At 39.5% G+C, this 25,617-nt stretch overlaps 1 protein-coding gene across 1 annotated transcript in view; it reads left to right on the top strand.

Annotated features, from left to right (window-relative positions):
* LOC130369339 (dynein axonemal heavy chain 3-like) overlaps window positions 1-25,617 on the top strand; it is a 919,716-nt gene that overhangs the window by 66,947 nt on the left and 827,152 nt on the right. Inside the window, exon 5 of the mRNA XM_056574479.1 lies at window positions 19,632-19,740. Coding sequence (XP_056430454.1) covers window positions 19,632-19,740 — 109 coding nt within the window. The remainder of the gene's footprint in view (window positions 1-19,631; window positions 19,741-25,617) is intronic.

Raw genomic sequence — 25,617 nt, 5'->3', positions numbered from 1 at the left:
TCCCCTTACACCCTTCCCTTCAACTCCCTGGTTGGACTTGATGGACGTATGTTTATTTCAACCATACTAACTATGTAACTATGTTGTTATAAAAAATAAACATTTAGTTAAAAACATTTTATATCCCTACTGCATCCTTTTTTTTTTTTGGTACCCAACTATTTTGTAAAAAAAAAAAAAAAAAGCAAAAGGGGCCAAAAATGGCAAATTCCACACAAAGGTAAAAACGCCTTTGTGGCGTTTTTATGCCACAAAAATCGCAGGGCAAAAATCTCAGTGAAGTCCTAGCCTTATACTGACTTCTGATCAGCCTTTAAAGCTTTTTGAAAGGCATTATGGGATACTCTAAGGTCATGTGATTTTTCCTCCTTTTCCTTTTTGCCATGTGGATGGCGATATTTTAGCAAGTTCAGATTATCTAAACCACCCTAATTTTCATTTTGTGCAAAGTTTTTAGCAAAGTTTTGACCAAACCTGGGTTCTACGGGATTTGTTTGATCATCTCTATTTATAATACCCCATGATTTTAAACACAAAAGCAAAATATAACAATCCAGAAGTAATGTGGCACTCACCCATAATGAAAAATGCATTTATTTTCTTCTTAACACATCAAGGTACAGGTTCAGGTACAAGTTCTCTGCAGTCTATGACATTTTCAATCCTCACAATGCTTTCCCAAAAGCATCTTTCTTCTTGATTTTTCACCCACCAAACTATGGGGAGTTCCAGGTTACTTATGGACACTTGTATTTGATTCGTCCATATGGGAGCACCCCACATTGCTTTGTCATTCCACATCTGCTGGGAATACACTGGCATGGAGTTAGTACTGGTCTGAGATACATATATGTAGAAATCTGTTTGAGCATGAAGACAAGTTTAACAAAGCAATGATTGTGGACTCACTGTGCTAACCAGCTGTAGTGGCTTAGAGCCATACTCTGGAGCAGACTCTAGGTTTTCACAGTTGATCACTTTTTTAGGATGCAAAAGCTGTACTTTTGTTGCTATATGGTTACTGACCAGTTCCCAAGAGTTAGAATAAAAAACAGAGCAGGAATCGCTCCCTAGTGTGATACCGTAAGATGTACAGGTAACGCAGAATGGGAATGTGCGCTTACCAAGTCGGGTTGTACTGCGTCCACGTACAACCATGGATAAGCGTGCATACAATGTAGAGTTCCAGCAGCCACTTCACCTTTCACAGATAACAGATACAAACCAATTTCCTCCAAAATGGGCAGAGTCAAAGAGGCGCTTGAAACCGAGGTGAGAGTAAAACTTCTACTTTATTCCCAAAATGCGACGCGTTTCGCGGGGGTTCCGCTTCATCAGGCATGAGAACTAGAACATGGTGTGCAGTTTATATAGGGAAAATCCTTAACCCTTTCAAGGGCGGAAAAGGATTAACCCCTTACAATTTACACTTAGGCTGATATTATATCATTGCAAAAATGAACACTAAAATCACATGCTAAGATCAAACAAAGATATACATATGTCAGTAAGACAATAGGTCATACAAAAAATTATATATATCAAAAATATAAAAGAGATTTATATAAAAAAAATTCAAATGTATATATACAAAAAACGTATAACTATAACTTATAAACAACAATCATAAAAAAGGGGGCGAAAAATATATCTCAACGGGCATTTTCTAATGTTTCATTAAGACCATCTGGAACTAACGTGGAAAGAATGAAAATCCAAATGCCTCCCTATTATTTAATCTTTGGATTCGATTAGGAAAATTATAAGGGATAGTTTCAAGTATGGTTAACTTTAGTTTATTAATACACCTGTCATGTTTAAATGACAAGTGTCTGGACACACTATGTAATAGGAATCCATTTTTGATGTTAAACCTATGTTTATTCATACGCGACCGCACAGTCTGAACTGTGCGGCCGACGTATTGAAGTCCACACTCACATGTCAAGAGATACACAGCAAACAAACTATCACAAGTATGATATCCCTTAATAGAAAAATGTTTTTTGGTGACATTAGAAATAAAAGACGTAGTCGGACCGATAAGAGAGCAACACATGCAACGGGCACATCCACATGGAAAAGTGCCCAATGCATCTGTCGCTATCCGCTCGGATGGAACCACATCAGTTCTCATTTTACTCGGGGCAACCAGATTTCTCAAATTGGAAGATCTACGGAATGTTACTCCTGGTTTGGGAGGCAGAACATCTTTCATAATAGGATCATTCCTCAAAATTAACCAATGTTTAGAAATAATATTTTTGATATTATTTGCTGCACAATTGTAATCTGTAATAAAATTAAACTTATATGTTATCAATAGTTTTGTTTTCTGATTTTGGTCTCTCATTTACTAGATCACCCTGAGACATATTTTTCACCATATTGAAAGCCTGTGATAACATTTTCTTTGGATAACCTTTCTCAGAAAAGTGGTTTTGAAGAATCTTTGATTGTTTTAAAAAATCGCAGTCGTTCGTACAATTTTTACGTACACGTAGGTACTGGCCGTATGGCACATTACTTATCCACTTAGGAAAATGGGAGCTATAAAAATCCAATAGGCTATTCACATCTACCTTTTTAAAGAAGGTTTCAGTGGAAATATTTCCCATGGAATCCTTCTTTATACATAAATCCAAAAATTCTATATTTTCCTCCGAAAAATTTAAAGTAAAAGATAGACCCCAATCATTAGAGTTTAAATGATTGACAAACTGTTCAGCAAGATGTTCTGTACCAGACCAAATAATGATCAAATCGTCAATAAATCGTCTGTAAAAAATTATGTAAGGGCTGAAGGCGGGGGACTGTGCTATGTGTTGGGACTCGAATCGCCCCATAACCAAATTAGCATAACTTGGGGCGAAACGAGTCCCCATAGCACAGCCCCTCGTCTGCCTATAAATGACATTATCGAACTGAAAAGCATTGTGTTCCAAAATAAAGTACATAGCCTCCACCAAAAAAGATTTTTGTATATCACTAAAAGTGGGGTCATTAGAAAACGTGTCATAGATGGCATTTAAGCCTATATGGGTAGAAATGTTGGAATAAAGTGCACAAACATCCAAAGTAATAAAAAATAATTTAGAAGGTAAGTTCAGAGAATGAATTTCTTGAATTAATTGAGTAGAATCCTTGAGATAGGAAGGAAGTTGTAAAACATACGGTTGAAGAAACAAATCAATATAGTGTGACAGATTACTAGTGAGGGACCCTATACCAGAAATGATTGGACGACCAGGGGGGTGTGTGGTGGATTTGTGCCATTTGGGAAGATAATAAAATATGGGAAGAGAACAGTATTTAAATGAAAGAAAGTCCTTTTCTTTTTTATTTAATAATGAATAATCCATAGCTTTCTGGATTAATAGATCATACTCTGATTGGTATAAAGGAGATGGATCAAAATTAAAAATCTCATAATAATTGGGGTCTGAAAGAATATTAAGATCCTCCTTGATGTAATCAGTTTTGTTCAATATAGTGATCCCCCCTCTCTTATCTGCGGGTCGTATAATAATGGTAGTATTATTTTGTAGGGATTTGATGGCATTACGTTCCTGATTAGTTAAATTATCATAATGACCAGTATGTAGAACAGTTTTGTGCAATGTACATAATTCTTTAGAAACTAAGGCATAAAATATCTCAAGATGCAAACCTTTGTGATGAGTGGGATAAAATGTAGATGTGGGTAGCACCTTTACATGTCTGAGATTGGTAGGGAGGGCTTTATCATTGGAAACATTAATCTCACTTGACAGTGAGGGGTTAATAGTGGAAGATGTAATCCTGTCATTCTCACATTTGTCCAGTAGGGAGAAATGTCTACTTAAGGTAAATTTTCACATGAACCTATTAAAGTCCAGAAAGAGTTGAAAATTGTTAGGAAGTTCTTTCGGACAAAATGAAAGTCCCTTAGATAAAAGGTCTATTTCATTTTGTTGTAATATATGTTCAGAAAAATTAAATAGCTTGAAATTAGACTGAATTTGAGAATTATTCTCACTTACATGGGTTTGTTCTTTTTAGTTTGAGATCTGATTTGACGTTTGGCTCCTCCCCTACACCCTCTGGCGCGATTTTTCTTTTTTTTGTGGCTATTGTTTGGGGGTTTAGAGTTGGTAGAAGATAATGTGTGATCCGATTGAATGGTGGGTTTACAGGGGGCAATACTGCATTTACACTGCTTGCATTCGCAAGACGGGAGTCTAAAAAACTAGTGGATTCATTGTATGTGGAAAGGTTATTTAGTGTTGTTTCCCCTGGAACCTCGTGTATGGTGATGTTTAAAGTGTCATGGGTTTAGAATTATAACTATTCACAGAGGATGGGACCACAGGTACTGATTTAGTGATTTAGTGATCTGATCAGTACCTGTGGTCCCATCCTCTGTGAATAGTTATAATTCTAAACCCATAACTAGGGACTGTTCAGACAGAGCATTTACGATCATTGAACCATGTGATGTTATACATCCCACCGAGCTTTCTTTGAGCTCTATTTCATCAGGAGATGACACTTTAAACATCACCATACACGAGGTTCCAGGGGAAACGACACTAAATAACCTTTCCACAAACAATGAATCCACTAGTTTTTTAGACTCCCGTCTTGCGTTAAGACATATTTTTCGCCCCCTTTTTAATGATTGTTTTTTTATAAGTTATAGTTATACGTTTTTTGTATATATACATTTACATTTTTTTTATATAAATCTCTTTTATATTTTTGATATATATAATTTTTTGTATGACCTATTGTCTTACTGACATATGTATATCTTTGTTTGATCTTTGCATATGATTTTAGTGTCCATTTTTGCAATGATATAATATCAGCCTAAGTGTAAATTGTAAGGGGTTAATCCTTTTCCGCCCTTGAAAGGGTTAAGGATTTTCCCTATATAAACTGCACACCATGTTCTAGTTCTCATGCCTGATGAAGCGCAACCCCAGCGAAACGCGTTGCATTATGGGAATAAAGTATAAGTTTTACTCTCACCTCGGTTTCAAGCGCCTCTTTTTTGACTCTGCCCATTTTGGAGGAAATTGGTTTGGATCAGTTCCCAAGAGTGGCTCAAGTGTGCATAACAGCTGGCCCAGTGGGGCATAAGACACTAATGCAAAGCACTAAGGGGTCCAGCAAGGCAGTTCAGATCAGAAACAGGAAAATTGGTGCAGGACACAGGGATCGGGCAGAAGCAGAATCAAAGGAGCAGACACAGGTCATACGTGGAAATCAGGATAAGGAATATAGCACAATTTTACTATGGATTCAAGGAAACAACAATTGCTCAGGCATAGGTAAGTGGGCAGAGCAGAGCAAACTTAAATAGGCAGTGCTAGGCAGGGGGACAGAGGACAGATTAGGAGTGCTTGCACTGTTCGGGAAGCTTGTAAAACTAAAATTAAAGTATGCAAAAACTATAATCATTTTGCTTCCTTATATGCCAAAGCAGCTTCCATGCCGTAAAAAGACATTCTGCCTTATAATGGATATTTGGCAAATCCACTTTAATGCCTAATAGTAATAATCCATTAATCAAAAACTGTAGCGCCATGTAGTGGATATTAGTAAACCAGTCTGTTTGAATTTGTCCAGTATTTTCTCGTAAATATATATATATATATATATATATATATATATATATATATATTTATGTGAAAATACTGTACACATTCAAACAGACTTGTTTACTAATATCCACTACATGGCGCTACAGTTTTTGATTAATGGATTATTATTATTAGGCATTAAAGTGGATTTGCCAAATATCCATTATAAGGCAGAATGTCTTTTTACAGCATGGAAGCTGCTTTCGCATATAAGGAAGCATAATAATTATAATTTTTGTATACTTTAACTTCAGTTTTACAAGCTGACAGAACGGAACCTTACAAAAGATTAACTGTCTTATGTCTGCTCATTTATTTGAAGGTTAACAATGTAGCCTAGACATTTAACTTTGTATTTTAAATTTTTTTTTCAAGTTTACTAGTCTTTTAGTATGCAGTGTATACAATGCATACTGTATGCTGTTTCTATTGAGTATCAGCCTGAAACAATGTTTGCTTTCTGTGTATCGTAGCAACCTTGAGAAGTAACTTTTCTTTTTTATAATATTAATACCTTCCTTTCAAGTAAAATATTTAGCTAGTACAAAGTTAGCACAATGATTCACCATAGGAACTTTAGAAAAATGCCCTCCTGCCAGATAACATTTCTTTTAATGTCTTTTGGTGTCTTACTGGTGTCTTACTGAAATAATGTCATGCTGCCATTTCTAGACAACAATTAATGTAGCTATGTTCATGCAGACAGCAAGTTTGCTTGTGATTTGTTTGTTTCTGGCAGAGCTAATACATTTAAAGTAGCTTCAAAATTACAAAACCAGAGTGATTCAAATACCACCTGTCGTTTATGGTCGTGCAGCCATTTATTTACCACATTTTCTTTAACGCAGCACATGCTGACCTTTGCGTAAACAGGAATAAAAATGTTTTCATGTCCTCACAGTATAAACTAGGAACCAAATGTGAAAAGAATAAGGGAGATAAAACTCAAATGTTCCCTTAAAATGTGAATAGGAATGAAGGAGATTTTACAAGATCTGTCTGTTGTAGTTTAGCAAATGCTAAAAAGAATGCTGTGGCTGGAAAACTTTTGTTGGCATACCTGCTGTCATGGTAATGTAGTAACTGTTCAGTGAATTGTAATTTGTATTGCTGGATGTAACTGGATAAAAAGTCCCATAGCATGGAGTTGTCCTTTAAAAAAAGAAAAAAAAAAGAAATGCATCGTGACTTTATTATCCGGTTAGATGCATGTTGTCATAATCGTCAAATAAGATGAACATTTTTAATTCAATAAAGAGTTGTCACTGGATAAAAAAAAACAGCACAACTTCCTATTAAATTCAAACTGATAGGCACAGTTAGGCTGGGTTCACATGAGTCAGTTGTCCGGCACAGTTTCCCTCCGGCGTGCACTGGAGAGAAACTGATGATAGAAATGATCCAATCCATTTTAATGGGACATTTCATAATCATCCAGCATCTATATTTTGATGCCAGATGGTTGGACATGCTGGAGGGCACCGAACAGGCAGCTTGATGCGTTCCCCTGTCCGCCGTCCAGAAACAATGGACGCTGGATGCCATACAACTGATGACAACTTGTCATCAGTTGTGGCATCAGTTGCGTAGAGATATAGGCTGAATTCACCTATGCTGGATACATATTTAAACCTAGCCTTACATCTATTAGAGCCAATAAGAATACAGATAAGTATGTGAAGTGTAGGCTGTCAAGTCTGCAAGATGTCTGAGAAGACTCACAGAGAAGATGTTTGTGCATGGGAACTTGTTTTCCAGTCCTCTTAATAGTACGCCTAGGTCACCATTCTTAGGGCATCATACAGACGTAAGTAACTCATCCAGGACACTACTCTTCATACAATGCCAGAAAACAAGACATGCAAAACAAGATGCATGAATTTATTACAAGAAAGTATGTTAAGGTGGTTACAGGGTGAAAAGGTAAAAATCACTTTATGTGCATATTTACGAGCACTATCATTTATTCTACATCTGCTTAAATTACTTACATATAATTTAGCAAAGCAAGTTTTACAACACAAACTGAATAACCATAAAATGTGAGTCTATTGAAAGAAGTAATTGCAAGGAGTTAAGGTTTGTGATATAAGGAAAAAGTAATTTTTCCATAATGGCAAACAAGCCTTTTGATGTTGGGGTAAGCCTGATGGAGTGAAGAGCAAGAAATTAAAAATATACAATGCATGTATACAGGTGCATGGTTACAATAAATGTAATACACAAAAAGGGGTGTTACACTATTGTGGTAGCCCTTGGGGCGTGTATAGTAGTGGGGATGTTGTATCGGTATATAAGGGGTTAATGTTAACCCTATAGTTTATGACGCCAGGCTGAGGGCTAGTATGCAGAGGTAATTCTCCGGCCTATCGCCGCCCTTCCCAGTAACGATAGGTGCATGAAATGACTGAAGGTCCACAAGGACAGTAACAGTCTAATATAACAGTCCTTATATTGCTCAGTGACTGACAGTTATTGCGGACCTTGAGGTATTTAGAAAGTCTCTGAATTTAGGGTAAATATTGCAGATCCGTCCGGATTTAGGGGTAGATTAGGTCCGGTGATACTGCAGAGTGTCTGGGGATTGATACACTCTCGATTTAGTATTGATCAGCCGTCGCCGCAAGGCTCAGGCCTATCTCACTGCCAGAATAGCTGCGCAGGTCCTTCTCTATTGACAGCCCAGGAACAAGAGAGAGAATAATGGCCGCCGCTCCCTTATATGGGCAGGGGCGGGGTGAATCTGATTGGTCTGAATACCTGTCATTCACTCGTACACAGAATGATGGTATTGCATACGTCATAGGGACCTCCACAGATCCTTGAGCAGAAATACCATAGAGTTCACCTAGTCACGTGGCCCGCAGGTCCTGGTACGCTACACGCAGGTAATTAACTATTAATTTACATTTATATAACTATATTTACATAAACCTTGCATAAGTTACTGGTTTACTAGATGGAATAGACAAGGTGACAAGGGGTACACTATACAACATGGACCCCTATGTCCTAGGGACTCTGGCTATGGGGACCCATACTCATAAAGGGACCGCATAGGATGCGGTACCGGGACACCGCACTATAACTAGAGTTGGGCAAACTTTTCAAATGTTCAGTTGAGCGGGCTCATTAAACTCTCCAAAAGAGTGTGGTTTGTGGTGAATTGGTGTATCGGAAGACGCAATGACTTTTTCCAAGCATATAGAAATGTATGCCTTTTAGGGATTAGGTTTTGAATGTGGCAAGTGCAGAAGATGCCATAGATTTTTCCAAGCATTCCATAAATTATCTCTTTTTAGGATTAGCAACTGGTTTTGAGTTTGGAAAGTTACGACACAAACTTTTTTGGGGATCATGGATTGTGCATGTGTAGGCCTAGCTTTTAGTAGAAGCAGCAAGGGTGGACTAGTAATATTTGTAGCCAACTGACAAAAAGCTGTGGTGGACTGGTTGTAGATAGAATAGCCTGCGGACAGGAGAGCAGGTAGTTGTGGACTGGTGGGACTTATAATAGCCAGTGGCCAGCAGGCAGTGATCGGCTGGTGGGAGTTGTAGATGGCAGCGGAGAGCAGGCAGTGGCAGACTGGTAGGAGTTATAGTGGCCAGAGGACAGGACAGCAAGCAGTGGTGGACAGCAGAGGTGGTGGTAGAATTGTATAATAAGCAACATCTGGCACAGGATGTTTGAATGCCTCACTAATCTATGCCTGATTCAACTCAACAATCTTGCTTACTTATGGGGGTTTATGACACCGCCTGCTGCACTCAACACTAGAGGTCTTGATAAGACAGAAAATCCTGGCACACTAGGCAAGTTCCGACCAATGGAATATTCTGGTAACCCAGGAGTCCATGAGCTCTGGGAACATGGTGTCTGTTAGATAAAGGGCACAGCTCAGGCATGTATTATCCTAGTTGTTCAGGTGGTGATGTACATCCCTGTGGGGACTATTCATTTCATGTCATGGAATACCGGATGTGAAAACATTATCATCATGTACTCCAATGGGTAGATGCCGCTGCAACTGCTGCTCCTGCCTCTTGCAATGCTTGCAAAGGGAGTGGATGATTGACTCAACGGGGAGTGAACCCACATGTAACAGGTGTTTGGCGCAAGAAAGTTACGGCAAGCTGACTGCAAAGCTTCTCCCTATAATAAATCCAATTCTCCTTCTTGGAAGATGAAAATTCCCCCATTCTGTTTTTTTTACTGAGGGTCTATGAGTGTGGCACCTAATCTCTTTCCTCTAAGGGCTTAATATGCCTGTCTGTGCGCAAGCAAGAAAACATACAGCTCACCATCCTTGCCAGATTTTCCTTACATTAGTTGACCGAATATTTGTTTGATCAATTGACTAATTAAATAAATATGTAAAGAAGAATTTTTTTTATAGAATACATACACAAACCTTTACAAAAGTAATGGAGAAGTGTCATCATCACAAAAACTTTGCAGTGCAGTGAAAAAACATAAAAGATAGCATATCCACATGCTTAGGTCTGAGAATCTCTTTCTTCTTACTTGCTATTTTGCCTGGTACAGAGAAGATGTGCTGTGGGGGATTCCTGGTATACACAAGTCGGATCTTGCTAGTTTTGGCAAATTAGGATATTTTTCCTCGTTACTTTTTCACCAACCCAAACTGTTGCCATCCTTGCAAAGAGGCTTTTCAGCAAAACAGGACTGGACTGAAAGCCCTATATGTCAGCTGTCCTCCTAACAGTACTGAAAGCAAATATCCTGAATCAGCAGGATATAGACTTCACGATTACTGTACTATCACTATGAGGGCTGAGGCATAAAATGGTTATATTTTGCACATCCAATCACCTTATGTAAAGTACTACTACTACTACTATTGCTACTATCCTCCTCCTGATTACTATACAAAATACATATTAAATATGTGGAGAGAGTGAAGACATATAGTGCTTATTCAACTTATTTGGAAGAACCTAGTCTGGTAGATTGATAGTATATGCAGTGTAAAAAAGAGTGAGTGTGATCTGGTTGTCGTGCCCCTTTCTCTCTACCTTTTTCTCTCAAATGTTAGACTAGATCCACCGCCTGACTTCTCTCCGCTTACCCTTAGATCCGATCCCCCTTGTTCTTTCTGTGCTCCCTGTGACGGAGCCTAGAGGATCTAAAACTCTATCTTGCTTTCTACTTTTAGCTGCAAAAGCATTCTTCATTGTGATTAATTATGCACCAACTGGACATGGTAATGCAGGAGCCAAGCCTGGCAGAGTTCCAATGCTCGGTGAGCCGCTATCACCACAAGTTCTGAGGGAGACCAAGTTCTCTGGGCTTGGCTCGCTAATCTCTAAGTATATTATAATGTTATCATTAAAGGCATATTCTCAATTAACTTTTTTCCTATCTACAGAATAATGGATACGTGTAAGATCATAGGGGGTTCAAGCTTATTTCCAGAACGAGGCCCTGACTTTTTTTTATCCTAAATGGAGTTGTGACGCCATTCATTGTCTATGGAGCTGCCAAAGAGAACAAACTAAACAAGTTGCCGAAACAAAGGAGTTGGAACCCCATTCAGAGCATCATGGAGGATTCCAGCTCTTAGAATAATGTAGACTTCTGGAGAGTAATAACATTTCAGGTTATGGATGCTAGATTTATAGGGACAGAACATTGATCCAGGGATTTATTCTGATTGCCATATTTGCAGTCGAGAGAAATTTCTACCTCTAGTATGAGGGTCTGGATCAACTCAGCAGGCACTCATCAGGGCTATAGGTTGAACTTGATGGATTCTGGTCTTTTTTCAACCTTATTAACTATGTTACTTGTACTTACCTGTTTTTGCTGATGTAGCAAGCATGAGATTGGCTCCATGTTGGTTTACAATTATATCATTGAAGTGATTCTGTAATGCTGCCTACATTTCTCATGAATCTTCTAGCTTTAAGTGTGGTGTTTGATTACTGCAGCTGGGCATCTAATTATGCTGCGAGTGCTGGCGTTTACCCAGGTAAACTCATTAGACTCCTAAGTTGGTTGAGATCAGTTTACATTGTGTGCTGACGTGTTTTCTTCTTCAAAGTTAGTTTTGTCCATAAATATTGCTTTAAGACTGTTTTAATCAATGCTTTAATTTGACCTATAAACACAATTGAGGTGGTTTATGCAGATCTGAAGTCTTTAGGCTGGGTTCACAAGTTAGATTCTTATAGAATTTTTTACACATTTTTACTGCGTATTGGTTGTTTTTGTTCAGATTTTCTAAAATCGTGGTAAAAATAACTGTAATTTGCACAATTGCGGTAATATTTTTTCTCAAAATGTTGGGAAAATCATAGCAAAAACTGAAAAGAACAACAAAATCACATATGTAACACAGCCTCAAGGGTTATATAACCAATAAATATACTGAAATAGCGTCAGCATACAGATCTGGATGGGTAGGGGTCTGGAAGCTATAAGGAGGGTATCTGGTAGATTGTTGTAATGGCCTAGTACAGGACATGGTCCTGCACTACACTTAGGCCCTTTTAGGTTGAGTCCCTGGGTGACCTGGGGGCTCTACTGCAGGGTCTCTTCTGCTGTTTCTATAATGTTATGTATCCTACCTTATGTGTGGTCAGTGTCCTGGTGTGTAGCTAGTCTGAAGGACCTGTGAGATTCTGTGAGATGTCTGAAGGACCTGTGAGATTGTCACATGTTAAGTTATGTTGTCAAAGGATGTTACCCAGAGAGCAACAGGTTAACCTATGACCCTCAACTTGACCAATGGGCCCAAGTCCAGCACCCCACTATATAAAGGGGTGGCCATTACTATTCTCTCTCTTCTCTTACCACCTGCTACTAAGCACAGCAACCACCAGAGATCTCAGTACCAGTGACCAGCATCTGGAAGGCCACAAAGCTACAGTCATTCAAGTAAATCAAAGTCTATGTCTGCTGTCACTTCAAATAGTCAAGTGCTGCATAAAGTCAAGCCTCAAGATAATTGTCTCAAGTCTATTACAAGTATAATTAGTCCCAGCAAGCTGCGAGGACCTTCTGGGTTCCTGACCACCTCTCTGGGAATCTGGCCTAGCTGTGAAGATAATTCCATCTGTCTCAACTCAGTAAATGCTCCGTTAAACCATTGTGGACTCTACCTTACTTAACTAGCCATTGGAATAGCGAAGATATCGTTCGTGGGATTTCGGCACCAAAAACCACTCTGGCGTCTCGAACACTAGGGGTTTAAAACATCTTGCCCCAGGGTTTAATGCCATCTGGCCCTACACCGCTACACCCGTGATCCCGCCATACACCGTGGGTCACCACATTATGATGTCATCTTGACTCAGCTGTTACAGAACTCACATTCTCTGACATTAAAGGGGTACTCCCATGGAAAACTTTTTTGTTTTTAACCCCTTAAGGACCTTGGTCCTGCTCCCGTGATATAACGCGGGGTTACACAGTAACCCCGCATCATATCACGGCGGGCCCGGTGTCATAGTGAAGCCAGGACCCGCCGCTAATAGCGCGCAGCACCGATCGTGGTGCCGCGTGCTATTAACCCTTTAGCCGCGCGCTCAGAGCTGAAGGCAAAAAGCAAAAGTAGAAGCTGCCGGTTAACTCAGTGGGCTGTTCGGGATAGCCGCGGCAAAATCGCGGCATCCCGAACAGCTTACAGGACAGCGGGAGGGCCTCTACCTGCCTCCTCGCTGTCCGATCGCCGAATGACTGCTCAGTGCCTGAGATCCAGGCATGAGCAGTCATGCGGCAGAATCATCGATCACTGGTTTCCTATGAGAAACCAGTGATCAATGATAAAGATCAGTGTGTGCAGTCTTATAGGTCCCTATGGGAGCTATAACACTGCAAAAAAAAAGTGGGAAAAAAAGGGAATGAATATCATTTAACCCCTCCCCTATTAAAAGTTTGAATCACCCCCCTTTTCCCATAAAAAAATAACAGTGTAAATAAAAACAAAAATAAACATATATGGTATCACCGCGTGCGGAAATGTCCGAATTATAAAAATATATAATTAATTAAACCGCTCGGTCAATGGCGTGCGCGCCCAAAAATTCCAAATCCAAAATAGTGCATTTTTGGTCACTTTTTATATAATTAAAAAATGAATAAAAAGTCCTATCAATGCAAAAATTGTACTATTAAAAACTTCAGATCACGGCGCAAAAAATGAGCCCTCATACCGCCCCATACATGGAAAAATATAAAAGTTATAGGGGTCAGAAGATGACAATTTTAAACGTATTAATTTTCCTGCATGCAGTTATGATTTTTTCCAGAAGTCCGACAAAATCAAACCTAAATAAGTAGGGTATCATTTTAATCGTATGGACCTACAGAATAAAGATAATGTGTCATTTTTACCAAAAAATGTACTACGTAGAAACGGAAGCCCCCAAAAGTTACAAAACAGCGGGGTTTTTTTTTCAATTTTGTCGCACAATGATTTTTTTTTCCGTTTCACCGTAGATTTTTGGGCAAAATGACTGATGTCATTACAAAGTAGAATTGGTGGTGCAACAAATAAGCAATCATATGGATTTTTAGGTGCAAAATTTTAAGAGTTATGATTTTTTAAAGGCAAGGAGCAAAAAATGAAAATGCAAAAACAGAAAAACCCCCGGTCCTTAACCCCTTAAGGACATAGGGCGTATCCATACGCCCCCGTTTCCAAGTCCTTAAGGACCGAGGGCGTATGGATACGCCCTGAGCATTTCCGGCCCCCACCGCTAGCCGGAGGGGAGCCGGAGCCGGATGCCTGCTGAAATCGTTCAGCAGGCATCCCGGCATATCGCCGGAGAACGTGAGCGGGTGCGGGAAGACGACCCCCGGTGCTGGGGACCCCGATCCCCGGCGTCCCTGTTGGGATCGGGGCCCCAGGAGCAGCGGCGGCGGAGACGACGAGGGACTGACCTGTGCGGCTGGATCGTTGGAGGTGAGTGACAGCCTCCTGCTGTTGCTTAGCAACAGCTCCCAGCATGCAACAAGGGCATGCTGGGAGCTGTAGTTATGCAACAGCAGGAGGCAGACCACCACAACTCCCAGCATGCCCTTATGGGCATGCTGGGACTTGTAGTTTTGCAACAGCTGAAGGCACATTCTTTCTATGTAAAAGTGTACCTTCAGCTGTTGTGTAACTACAACTCCCAGCTTGCACAATCAGCTAAAGTGCATGCTGGGAGTTGTAGTGGTGCATCTGGTGGTTGCATAACTACAACTCCCAGCATGCCCGTTGGCTGTCGGTGACTGCTGAGAGTTGTAGTTTTGCAACAGCTGAAGGCACACTGAGTTAAGTAGTAAACCAGTGTGTCTCCAGCTGTTGCATAACTACAATCCCCAGCATCCCCAGCCAATGTAGTATGCCTCCGGCTGTTGCATAACTACAAGACCCAGCATGCCCTTCCGCTATCCGTACATGCTGGGGGTTGTAGCTTTTGCAACAGCTGAAGGCACACTGGTTGCAAAACACTGAGTTTGTTACCAAACTCAGTGTTTCACAACCTGTGTGTCTCCAGCTGTTGCAAAACTACAACTCCCAGCATGCACTGATAGACCGTACATGCTTGGAGTTGTAGTTTTGCAACAGCTGGATGTTTCTCCCCCCCCCCCCAATGTGAACGTACAGGGTACACTCACATGGGCGGAGGATTACAGTAAGTATCCGGCTGCAAGTTTGAGCTGCGGCAAATTTTCTGTCGCAGCTCAAACTGCCAGCGAGAAACTACTGTGAACCCCCCGCCCGTGTGACTGTACCCTAAAAACACTACACTACACTAACACACAATAAAATAAAAAGTAAAAAACCCTACACATACACATACCCCTACACAGCCCCCCTCCCCAATAAAAATTAAAAATGTCTGGTACGTCACTGTTTCCAAAACGGAGCCTCCAGCGGTTGCAAAATTACAACTCCCAGCATGCACTGATAGACCGTACATGCTAGGAGTTGTAGTTTTGCAACAGCTGGATGTTCCCCCCCAATGTGAACGTACAGGGTACACTCACATGGGCGGAGGATTACAGTAAGTATCCGGCTGCAAGTTTGAGCTGCGTCAAATTTTCTGCCGCAGCTCAAACTGCCAGCGAGAAACTACTGTGAACCCCCGCCCGTGTGACTGTACCCTAAAAACACTACACTACACTACACTAACACACAATAAAATAAAAAGTAAAAAACACTACATATACACATACCCCTACACAGCCCCCCTCCCCAATAAAAATGAAAAACGTCTGGTACGCCACTGTTTCCAGAACGGAGCCTCCAGCTGTTGCAAAACAACTACTCCCAGTATTGCCAGATAGCCACTGACTGTCCAGGCATGCTGGGAGTTTTACAACAGCTGGAGGCCCCCTGTTTGGGAATCACTGGCGTAGAATACCCCTATGTCCACCCCTATGCAATCCCTAATTTAGGCCTCAAATGCGCATGGCACTCTCACTTTGGAGCCCTGTCGTATTTCAAGGAAACAGTTTAGGGCCACATATGGGGTATCGCCGTACTCGGGAGAAATTGGGCTTCAAATTTTGTGGGGTATTTTCTGCTATTACCCTTTTTAAAAATGTAAAATTTTTGGGAAAACAAGCATTTTAGGTAAAAAAAAATTTTTTTTTTTACATATACAAAAGTCATGAAACACCTGTGGGGTATTAAGGTTCACTTAACCCCTTGTTACGTTCCCCGAGGGGTCTAGTTTCCAAAATGGTATGCCATGTGTTTTTTTTTGCTGTCCTGGCACCATAGGGGCTTCCTAAATGCGGCATGCCCCCAGAGCAAAATTTGCTTTCAAAAAGCCAAACGTGACTCCTTCTCTTCTGAGACCTGTAGTGCGCCAGCAGAGCACTTTTCACCCCCATATGGGGTGTTTTCTGAATCGGGAGAAATTGGGCTTCAAATTTTGGGGGGTGTTTTCTGCTATTACCCTTTTTAAAAATGTAAAAATTTTGGGAAACCAAGCATTTTAGGTAAAAAAAAATAAAAAATGTTCACATATGCAAAAGTCGTGAAACACCTGTAGGGTATTAAGGTTCACATTACCCCTTGTTACGTTCCCCGAGGGGTCTAGTTTCCAAAATGGTATGCCATGTGTTTTTTTTTTTTTGCTGTTCTGGCACCATAGGGGCTTCCTAAATGCGGCATGCCCCCAGAGCAAAATTTGCTTTCAAAAAGCCAAATGTGACTCCTTCTCTTCTGAGACCTGTAGTGCGCCAGCAGAGCACTTTTCACCCCCATATGGGGTATTTTCTGAATCGGGAGAAATTGGGCTTCAAATTTTGGGGGGTATTTCCTGCTATTACCCTTTTTAAAAAATTTTAAATTTTGGGAAATCAAGCATATTAGGTAAAAAATAAAAAATTTTTTTTACATATGCAAAAGTCGTGAAACACCTGTAGGGTATTAAGGTTCACATTACCCCTTGTTACTTTCCCCGAGGGGTCTAGTTTCCAAAATGGTATGCCATGTGTTTTTTTTTGCTGTTCTGGCACCATAGGGGCTTCCTAAATGCGGCATGCCCCCAGAGCAAAATTTGCTTTCAAAAAGCCAAATGTGACTCCTTCTCTTCTGAGACCTGTAGTGCGCCAGCAGAGCAATTTTCACCCCCATATGGGGTGTTTTCTGAATCGGGAGAAATTGGGTTTCAAATTTTGGGGGGTATTTTCTGCTATTACACTTTTTAAAAATGTAAAATTTTTGGAAAACCAAGCATTTTAGGTAAAAAAAAAAATATTTTTTTTACATATGCAAAAGTCGTGAAACACCTGTGGGGTATTAAGGTTCACTTTACCCCTTGTTACGTTCCCTGAGGGGTCTAGTTTCCAAAATGGTATGCCATGTGTGTTTTTTTGCTGTCCTGGCACCATAGGGGCTTCCTAAAGGTGACATGCCCCCCAAAAACCATTTGACGCTCCTTCCCTTCTGAGCCCTCTACTGCGCCCGCTGAACAATTAACATAGACATATGAGGTATGTGCTTACTTGAGAGAAATTGGGTTTCAAATACAAGTAAAAATGTTCTCCTTTTTACCCCTTGCAAAAATTCAAAAATTGGGTCTACAAGAACATGCGAGTGTAAAAAATGAAGATTTTGAATTTTCTCCTTCACTTTGCTGCTATTCCTGTGAAACACCTAAAGGGTTAATACACTTACTGAATGTCATTTTGAATACTTTGGGGGGTGTAGTTTTTATAATGGGGTCTTTTATGGGGCATTTCTAATATGAAGGCCCTTCAAATCCACTTCAAACGTGAACTGGTCCATGAAAAATAGCGAGTTTGAAAATTTTGTGAAAAATTTCAAAATTGCTGCTGAACTTTGAAGCCCTCTGGTGTCTTCCAAAAGTAAAAACTCATAAATGTTATGATGCAAACATAAAGTAGACATATTGTATATGTGAACCCCAAAAAAAATATTTTGAATATCCATTTTCCTTACAAGCAGAGAGCTTCAAAGTTAGAAAAATGCAAAATTTTCATTTTTTTCATCAAATTTGGTGATTTTTCACCAAGAAAGGATGCAAGTTACCATAAAATGTTACCACTAAGTTAAAGTAGAATATGTCACGAAAAAACAATCTCGGGATCAGAATGATAACTAAAAGCATTCCAGAGTTATTAATGTTTAAAGTGACAGTGGTCAGAATTGCAAAAAACGCTCCGGTCCTTAAGGTGAAAAAGGGCTCGGTCCTTAAGGGGTTAAGGGGTTAGATCAACTGATGCGAGAAAGTTAAACAGATTTGTAAATTACTTCAATTAAAAAAATCTTAATCCTTCCAGTACTTTTTAGGGACTATATACTACAGAGGAAATGCTTATCTTTTTAGATTTCTCTGAAGTCATGACCACAGTGCTCTCTGCTGACCTCTGCTGTCCATTTTAGGAACTATCCATAGCAGCATATGTTTGCTATGGGGATTTTCTCCTGCTCTGGACAGTTCCTAAAATGGACAGCAGAGGTCAGCAGAGAGCACTGTAGTCATGACATCAGGGAAATCTAAAAATGTAAGCATTTCCTCTGTAGTAGCCCCTAAAAAGTACTGGAAGGATTAAGGTTTTTTAATAGAAGTAATTTACAAATCTGTTTAACTTTCTGGTACCAGTTGATTAAAAAAAAAAAAAGTACCCCATTAAGCAGTAACTTTGTAGGAGTCAGACTCGTCATCCATGACCGAGTTAGAGTAATTAAATACTTAGATGCGGCTGTGCTGGAATAAAACATATGGCACTGTATGACTAGAGATGGTTAGTGTGCATGATTAGGACAAAAAAACAACAACAAAAAAACAGAATACTTTTTTTTATCTTAGAATACTCCTTTAACAAAATGTAAAATATTACTATAATTATCATATTCATAATAAAGAAATTATGATTATGGATCTAATAACTTTAAAAAAGAGGGTTGAGTCAAACATTATAGTTTGGTTATTGGACGTTCTGAAATTTTCAGCATTTTTTGACAATAACGGTGGAAAATCAGCATGTAAAATAAAACATGCAGCTGAACATACCTTCAAGCTGGAAAAGTTAATTTCTTATATTTTTATAAAAAATACAGAATAATTTTTGAGTCACTGATATAATGATCATGATCTTTTATTTTATGATCATTCATTTTATATAATTTTTCTCATAAGCAATAATCTATTTTTAAATGATAATATTCAGTTCCTTCCCAAACTGAGCTAGGACAAAGATTTTTGTAAAGAGCATTATGTTTGTACTTAACATTATTCAGTGTTCATGGGTCTCACTGGTAATGACCTCTATATTAGAGCCAAAAACCCTTTATTCTTGTACATTACTCTCAAGCCTTAATGTGGTAGAAAAAGCTCATTGGGGAAAAGAATAGATTAAAATTTTCTACTAACAGTTATTAAACTCTAAAGTTTATTTATTTTCATTTTGTCTTTATGGTTTTAAAGTTTTACTTATCCTGCAGTTTCAGTTAAATAAGATTTTAATCTGTGCTATTAAAGAATCGGTTATTTGTTATGCTTGTGTCTTAGGACATTAATGGGAGCCTTGCAGCTAAACCTTGGAGGAGCACCAGAGGGACCAGCTGGAACAGGCAAAACTGAGACCTGTAAGGACTTGGCTAGGGCAGTGGCAAAACAGGTAAGACGTTCATACTGACATATAGAGATGAGCGAAGTTACAGTGATTCGATTCGTCACAAACTTCTCGGCTCGGCAATTGCTGACAGTTGCTGAGAGTCTCCTAGGACTGTATCCACCTTTTACAGCCCACCGGAGCACCTGAAAGCTGAACTAATTTAGCCGAGAAGTTTGTGACGAATCAAATCACTGTAACTTCACTCATCTCTACTGACATATATTAGACCTACGTAACTACACAAAAATTACATAAACAACTCAACAATTACATAGAATGGTGGAAAGTCTATCACAAGAAGGATGCACTTTTACTGCAAGCTAATATAATCAAATTATGACTATTTTATAAATACATTGTGGGGATTTTTAGCTGTTTTTATCATTGAGTACTGTTGAACTCAATAATGTAATAGTGTTTTTTTGAACCATAAAATGCTCAAATAACAGCTTTTTTTTTTAATAGAAAAGGATGCTAAAAATGATAAATTAAACTTGAGTAGTTTTTGTATCAGGAAGATTGATAGATATGGGCCAGTGTATATACAGCTGTCATTTTTGAAAAAGATTGCTGCAAAAATGGTCTTATTTTTCTGATGGTAAAATGACAGTTAAAAAAAAAACGGCAGTTTTTGGAAAACTGTTACTGCAGCTTTTGAACCAAAGTCAGAAGTGGATCTACAAGGGAGGAGAAGTATAAGTCCTTCCTTTATATGTCCCATTCCTTTTGAATACACTTCTGGCTTTGGCTCAAAAACTGCAGTGGCTGTATTCCAAAAACTGCCAGAAAAAAAAAAAAAAAAAAACAAGTGAAAACTTAGCCTAAGGCTAGGTTTTCACTTTTTTTTTTTTTTACTTAAAAAAAAAATGCCAGCAAAAATGCCAGAAAAACTTCCACAGGTTTTTCCCACGTATTGGCAGTTTTTCTGGCGTTTTTCCTTGCGTTTGTGCAAATGTGGAAATTGCATTTTTGGTCACTTTGGCGTTTTTTTCAAAATTTGTTGAGTACTTAGCTAACATCTGGAAGCAGTGTTTTTTCCCCAAAAAAAGCCATGCAGCAGAATGGGATTTTTTTTTTTTTTTTTAACTTGGAAAAGTTTGTGAGCCAAAGTCAGAAGTGGATCCATGAGGAAGAAGAAGTATTGGGCTAGGATTCAACTTGTTTTTTTTTTTTTTAACACCTAAAAAAAACGCCAGCATAAACTGCCACAACTTTTTCCTACGTCTTTGTGCGTGGAAACAGCCAAATTTGTACCCTGTGGCAGTTTTTTCACTGTCTACAGATACCACTCTGTGGGTCGGATGCTGAGCGACCGGTCCACAGAGTGTAAGGAGGTGAGGAGTGATGTAGAGCATCACTACTCACCTCCCCCGGCCGTATAGTATACATGGGGGGCATAGTGTACCCATATATACTATATATACTGTATAGAATCCGGGAATCCTGTCACCAGACTGACAGGACTCCCTGCTCCTATAGCCCCTTTGGGCGGTATACAGTATATACAGCTATCCATAGATAGCTGTATATAATGTATACAGAAGATGAAGTCCGCTTACCTCCCTCGCTGTCCCAGCCGGGTCGGTGTAGCTCGGCCCCCTAGTGATGACATAATTAGGGGCGGAACTACAGATGGGAGCCAGGTTGGTAAGTGTGAAGCTCTGTTCACATTTTATGTTTTGTATAATGTGAACAGACCCTTCTGCCAGTGTCCTCCCAGACAGGGAGACTCCAGCTGTAGCTAAACTACAACTCCCAGCATGCCCAGACAGCCAATGACTGTCTGGGTATGCTGGGTGTTGTAGTTTTGCAACAATTGTAGGCTCTCTGTTTGGGAAGACATTGCATTATGGGCACTCTCCTCAGCGGACAGCGCCAAAAATGTCCCAACAAATTTTTTGTGTTTCTTTTTCCTTCTCATGTAAGATCTGTGTATGCAGAGGATTACGGCGGATTTGGAGGACTACTGCTTTTTATTCTCAGCCAGATATCAACCAAGCAGCAACAGCCTGACGTTACAAGGGTGGGCAAGGACCATTGTTACTGGCCCTCCCCAGCCTAAATAACGCCAGCCTGTTACTTCCTAGGCCCAGGAGTGCCATTTTTGACGCTCTGGGCTTGTTGGTACCGGCTCTTCCCAACACCCCTGTGGCGGTGGGTACCGGGGTAATAATTGGGGCCTAACGCTAAGCCCTGGCTTAGTAATGGATTCCGTCTATTCGACAGCTTCCACTACTAAGACTGAAAATTCTATAAAAAAAAAAAGAAGACACATTAGAAAAATTATTTTATTTTAAAAACCACTTCCCACAGCCCTCGTTAGCCATTTTATTAAAAGGAAAAAAAATGCAGTTCATCCACAGTAGTTCTCCGAATCCGCTGTATCTGCATACACGTATCTGAAACGAGAAGAAAAAGAAACTCAATAAATTGGTTAGAACATTTATCGCTGCCCGCTGGGAAGAGCACCCATAATGCAGACGGGAGCCAGCTACAGACAGGAGCCAGGTTGGTTAATGTGAAGCTCTGTTCACATTGTACGTTTTTTATAATGTGAATAGAACCTACTGCCAGTGTCTTCCAAAACAGGGAGCCTACAATTGTTTCAAAACTACAACACCCAGCATGCCCAGACAGCCTTTGGCTGTCTGGACATGCTGGGAGTTGTAGTTTAGCAACAGCTGAAGTCTCCCTATCTGGGAAGACACTGGCAGTAGGGTCTGTTCACATTATACAAAATGTACAATGTGAACAGAGCTTCACATTAACCAGCATGGCTCCTGTCTGTAGCTGGCTCCCGTCTGCATTATGGGTGATGATCGTTGGTACTTTGTCTATGAGAGGTAAAATTGGGTATTGTGGCACTTGTAGTGGTAGTTAAGGCTGGACGTGTTTCAGGTCCTCCTTAGGACCTTTCTTCAGCAGCTAAAAGCCCAGTCCAACCTTAACTACCACTACAAGTGCCACAATACCCAATTTTACCTCTCATAGACAATGTACCAACGATCATCACTACTCCTGTTTCCTTCATTGGACGGGCACGTAGCACCTATCATGAGGACACAGCTTGGTCGTTACCTACAGAACAGCTGTAGTCCACACAAAAGGAGCCCACTACCATCTCTGCCAAATTGGAGATGGCCGAGTCTCCAGGAGTGGGCCCTCTGTGCTAGAGCCGGGATCGCACCAAGACCAGCACACATCTAATCAAGGTACAAACTCTATCTTAAACATTTGTACATTGATCCGTGACTGTCTATTACACTTACCGCTGCTACACTGTGAGGCGGCTGAGTCTCCTGCAGCAGGCTCTCTGCCTAGGAGCCAGGATAGATTTTTGCAGGAATGAAAGTTCAGTTTACACTTACCTTGAAAGTTGATACAAACTACTATAAGTTGGATACAATTGCAACTTGTGCTGTTGCGCTCTGCATATAAAAAGAGAGTACTTTGCTGATCTATATCCACACTTGGATTACAGTATATCAGTATTTGTCAGAATCTGCACTAATATTTATTAAATGCAATGAGAGAAGAGTGTGTTCACTCGGACTACAATTAATTATACCAGGAGTACAATTCTGAAGTCACTTGTATTATTGTGGACACTTTATACTAATTTATACCATTGCATATATATTATTGTTGTTTTTCTATTGTTTTATTCCATTACATATACACTGATTTTATCTTACACTATCTGTAGTCTAGCTGACCTACAAGGGCCCTGTAGGTCACAGACCACTATAATATTTACTATTTATTAATATAATTTTTTCTATCAATTGTACACTAATAAATCAATTTTACAAATATATACATTTTATATCAAATATTCACAGACCTTTGAGCCCCAATTTCTTTATCTAATATATATATACACCTATTCATATTTCCCACAGTTGGAACCATCTGGCCAATCACAGCTCTCTGCGGGAAATATGAATGTGTGTATATATACAGCAGTGCACGGGACCGTAGAAGAGCCGCGGCCGCATCTATACATTATACAGGAGGATCGCAACAGACCCGGGGCGATCTGTCAATTAGTACAGGTACTACTACTCCCATCATGGAACATTGTGTTCTATGCTGGGAGTAGTAGTTACTACCTAAAAAAAAAAAAATTTAAACACACACACACACTACATTTTTATTATTGTCGGCTACATTTTTAGTGCCCTGCCCGCCCACATAAATTGATCCCTGTTTAAAAATGAATCAAAATTTTGTTAGAAAAAAAGATACATTTTGTTAAGTACAATTTTTTCCATCACTACTGTATCTTTTTTTTTTTTTATAATTTTGTTTAATGGTACCATACGAAATTTTTATAAAAAAAAGGTATCTCCATCAATTTTTTGGATCGCTAAAGTCCAAAAAAGAATAAAAACCACCTGCAAAAACGCCAAAGTTAAAACCCACATGGCGTTTTTCTTGGCGTTTTTTCACTCCCACAGACTTCTATGGGAGGAAAACGCCAAGATTTTCCCAAAAAAACACCAAAGTCTCAACAAGAGGTCATTTTTTAAAAACAGCCACGGAGCCCAAAAACGCCAAAAGGATAAAAAAAAAACGCCAAACTGAAAAACGCCAAGTGGATATGTCATTTTGCAGTTAACTATTGACTTGCAGCTAACATCTGGCTGCAGTGTTTTTCCCAAAAAAAAAACACCATGCGGCAGAATGGGTGTTTTTATTTTATTTAGTGGAAACCTAGTCCTTCTTTTATATTTTCTATGCATTTTGAACACACTTCTGGCTTTGGCTCAAAAACTGCAGTGACAGTATTCCAAAAACGCCAGGAAAAAAAAACAAAAAACTGTCTGAAAACCTAAGGTTTCCACTAAGTTTTTTTTTTCCTGGCGTTTTACAAAAAGCTGACAGAAAAACTGCCACTGATTTTCCCTGCGTTTTTTTTGCAATTTTTCTGGTGTTTTTGCCTTTGAGTGGAAACTGCATTTTTGGCCCCATTGGCGTTTTTTTTTTTTTTTTTTTTTTTTCAAAAAAAAAAAGAGGAAGTAGGGATAGAATTTTTTTTTCATGAAATGTTTATTTTTTGGGACAAAATTTATTTTTAACACCTTAACAAGTAATTTTTAACACCTTAACAACCACGGACGTATATTTTCGTACATGGCCAGTTCCCAATCTGTGAAGCTTCGTATCTATGGGGTCCCGGTTAGCAACCAGGATGCACAGCTAATACCGGACATCGCCGATCGGGCTGATGTCCGGTATTAACCTTTTAGACGTCTCGATCAAAGTTGGGAGAATACACTGCCGGTTAGCTCAGCGGAGCTGTTCGGGACCGCAGCGGTGAAATCGCAGCATCCCGAACAGCTGAGAGGACAGCGAGAGGTATCTTACCTTCTTCCTGGCTGTCCAATCGGCGTTTGATTGCTCCAAGACTAAAATGCGATTTAACCCCTTCCCTAATAAAAATCAGAATCACCCCCCTTTTCCCATTTAAAAAAAGTGTGAAAATAAAAACAAACATGTGGTATTGTCGCGTGCGTAAATGTCCGAACCATAAAAACATATCATTAATTATCATTAATTAAATTCCAAAGTACAAAATAGCGTATTTTTGGTAATTTTTTATACCATAAAGAATTGAATAAAAAGAGATCAAAAAGTCTGATCAAAACATCAGATCATGATGCAAAAAATGAGCCCTTCTACTGCCCCTTTCATAAATAAAAAAGCTATAGGGGTCAGAAGAGGACAATTTTAAATGTATTAATTTCCGTGCATGTAGTTATGATTTTTGCCAGATGTACAACAAAATCAAACCTATATAAATAGGGTATAATTTTAATTGTATGGACCTACAGAATAAAGATAAGGTGTCATTTTTACCGAAAAATGTACTGCGTA

This window comes from Hyla sarda, chromosome 4 (assembly GCF_029499605.1).
Source record: "Hyla sarda isolate aHylSar1 chromosome 4, aHylSar1.hap1, whole genome shotgun sequence".
Taxonomy (NCBI): domain Eukaryota; kingdom Metazoa; phylum Chordata; class Amphibia; order Anura; family Hylidae; genus Hyla; species Hyla sarda.
Note: the sequence above shows the minus strand (reverse complement) of the source record. Positions and strands in the feature narration are given on the sequence as shown.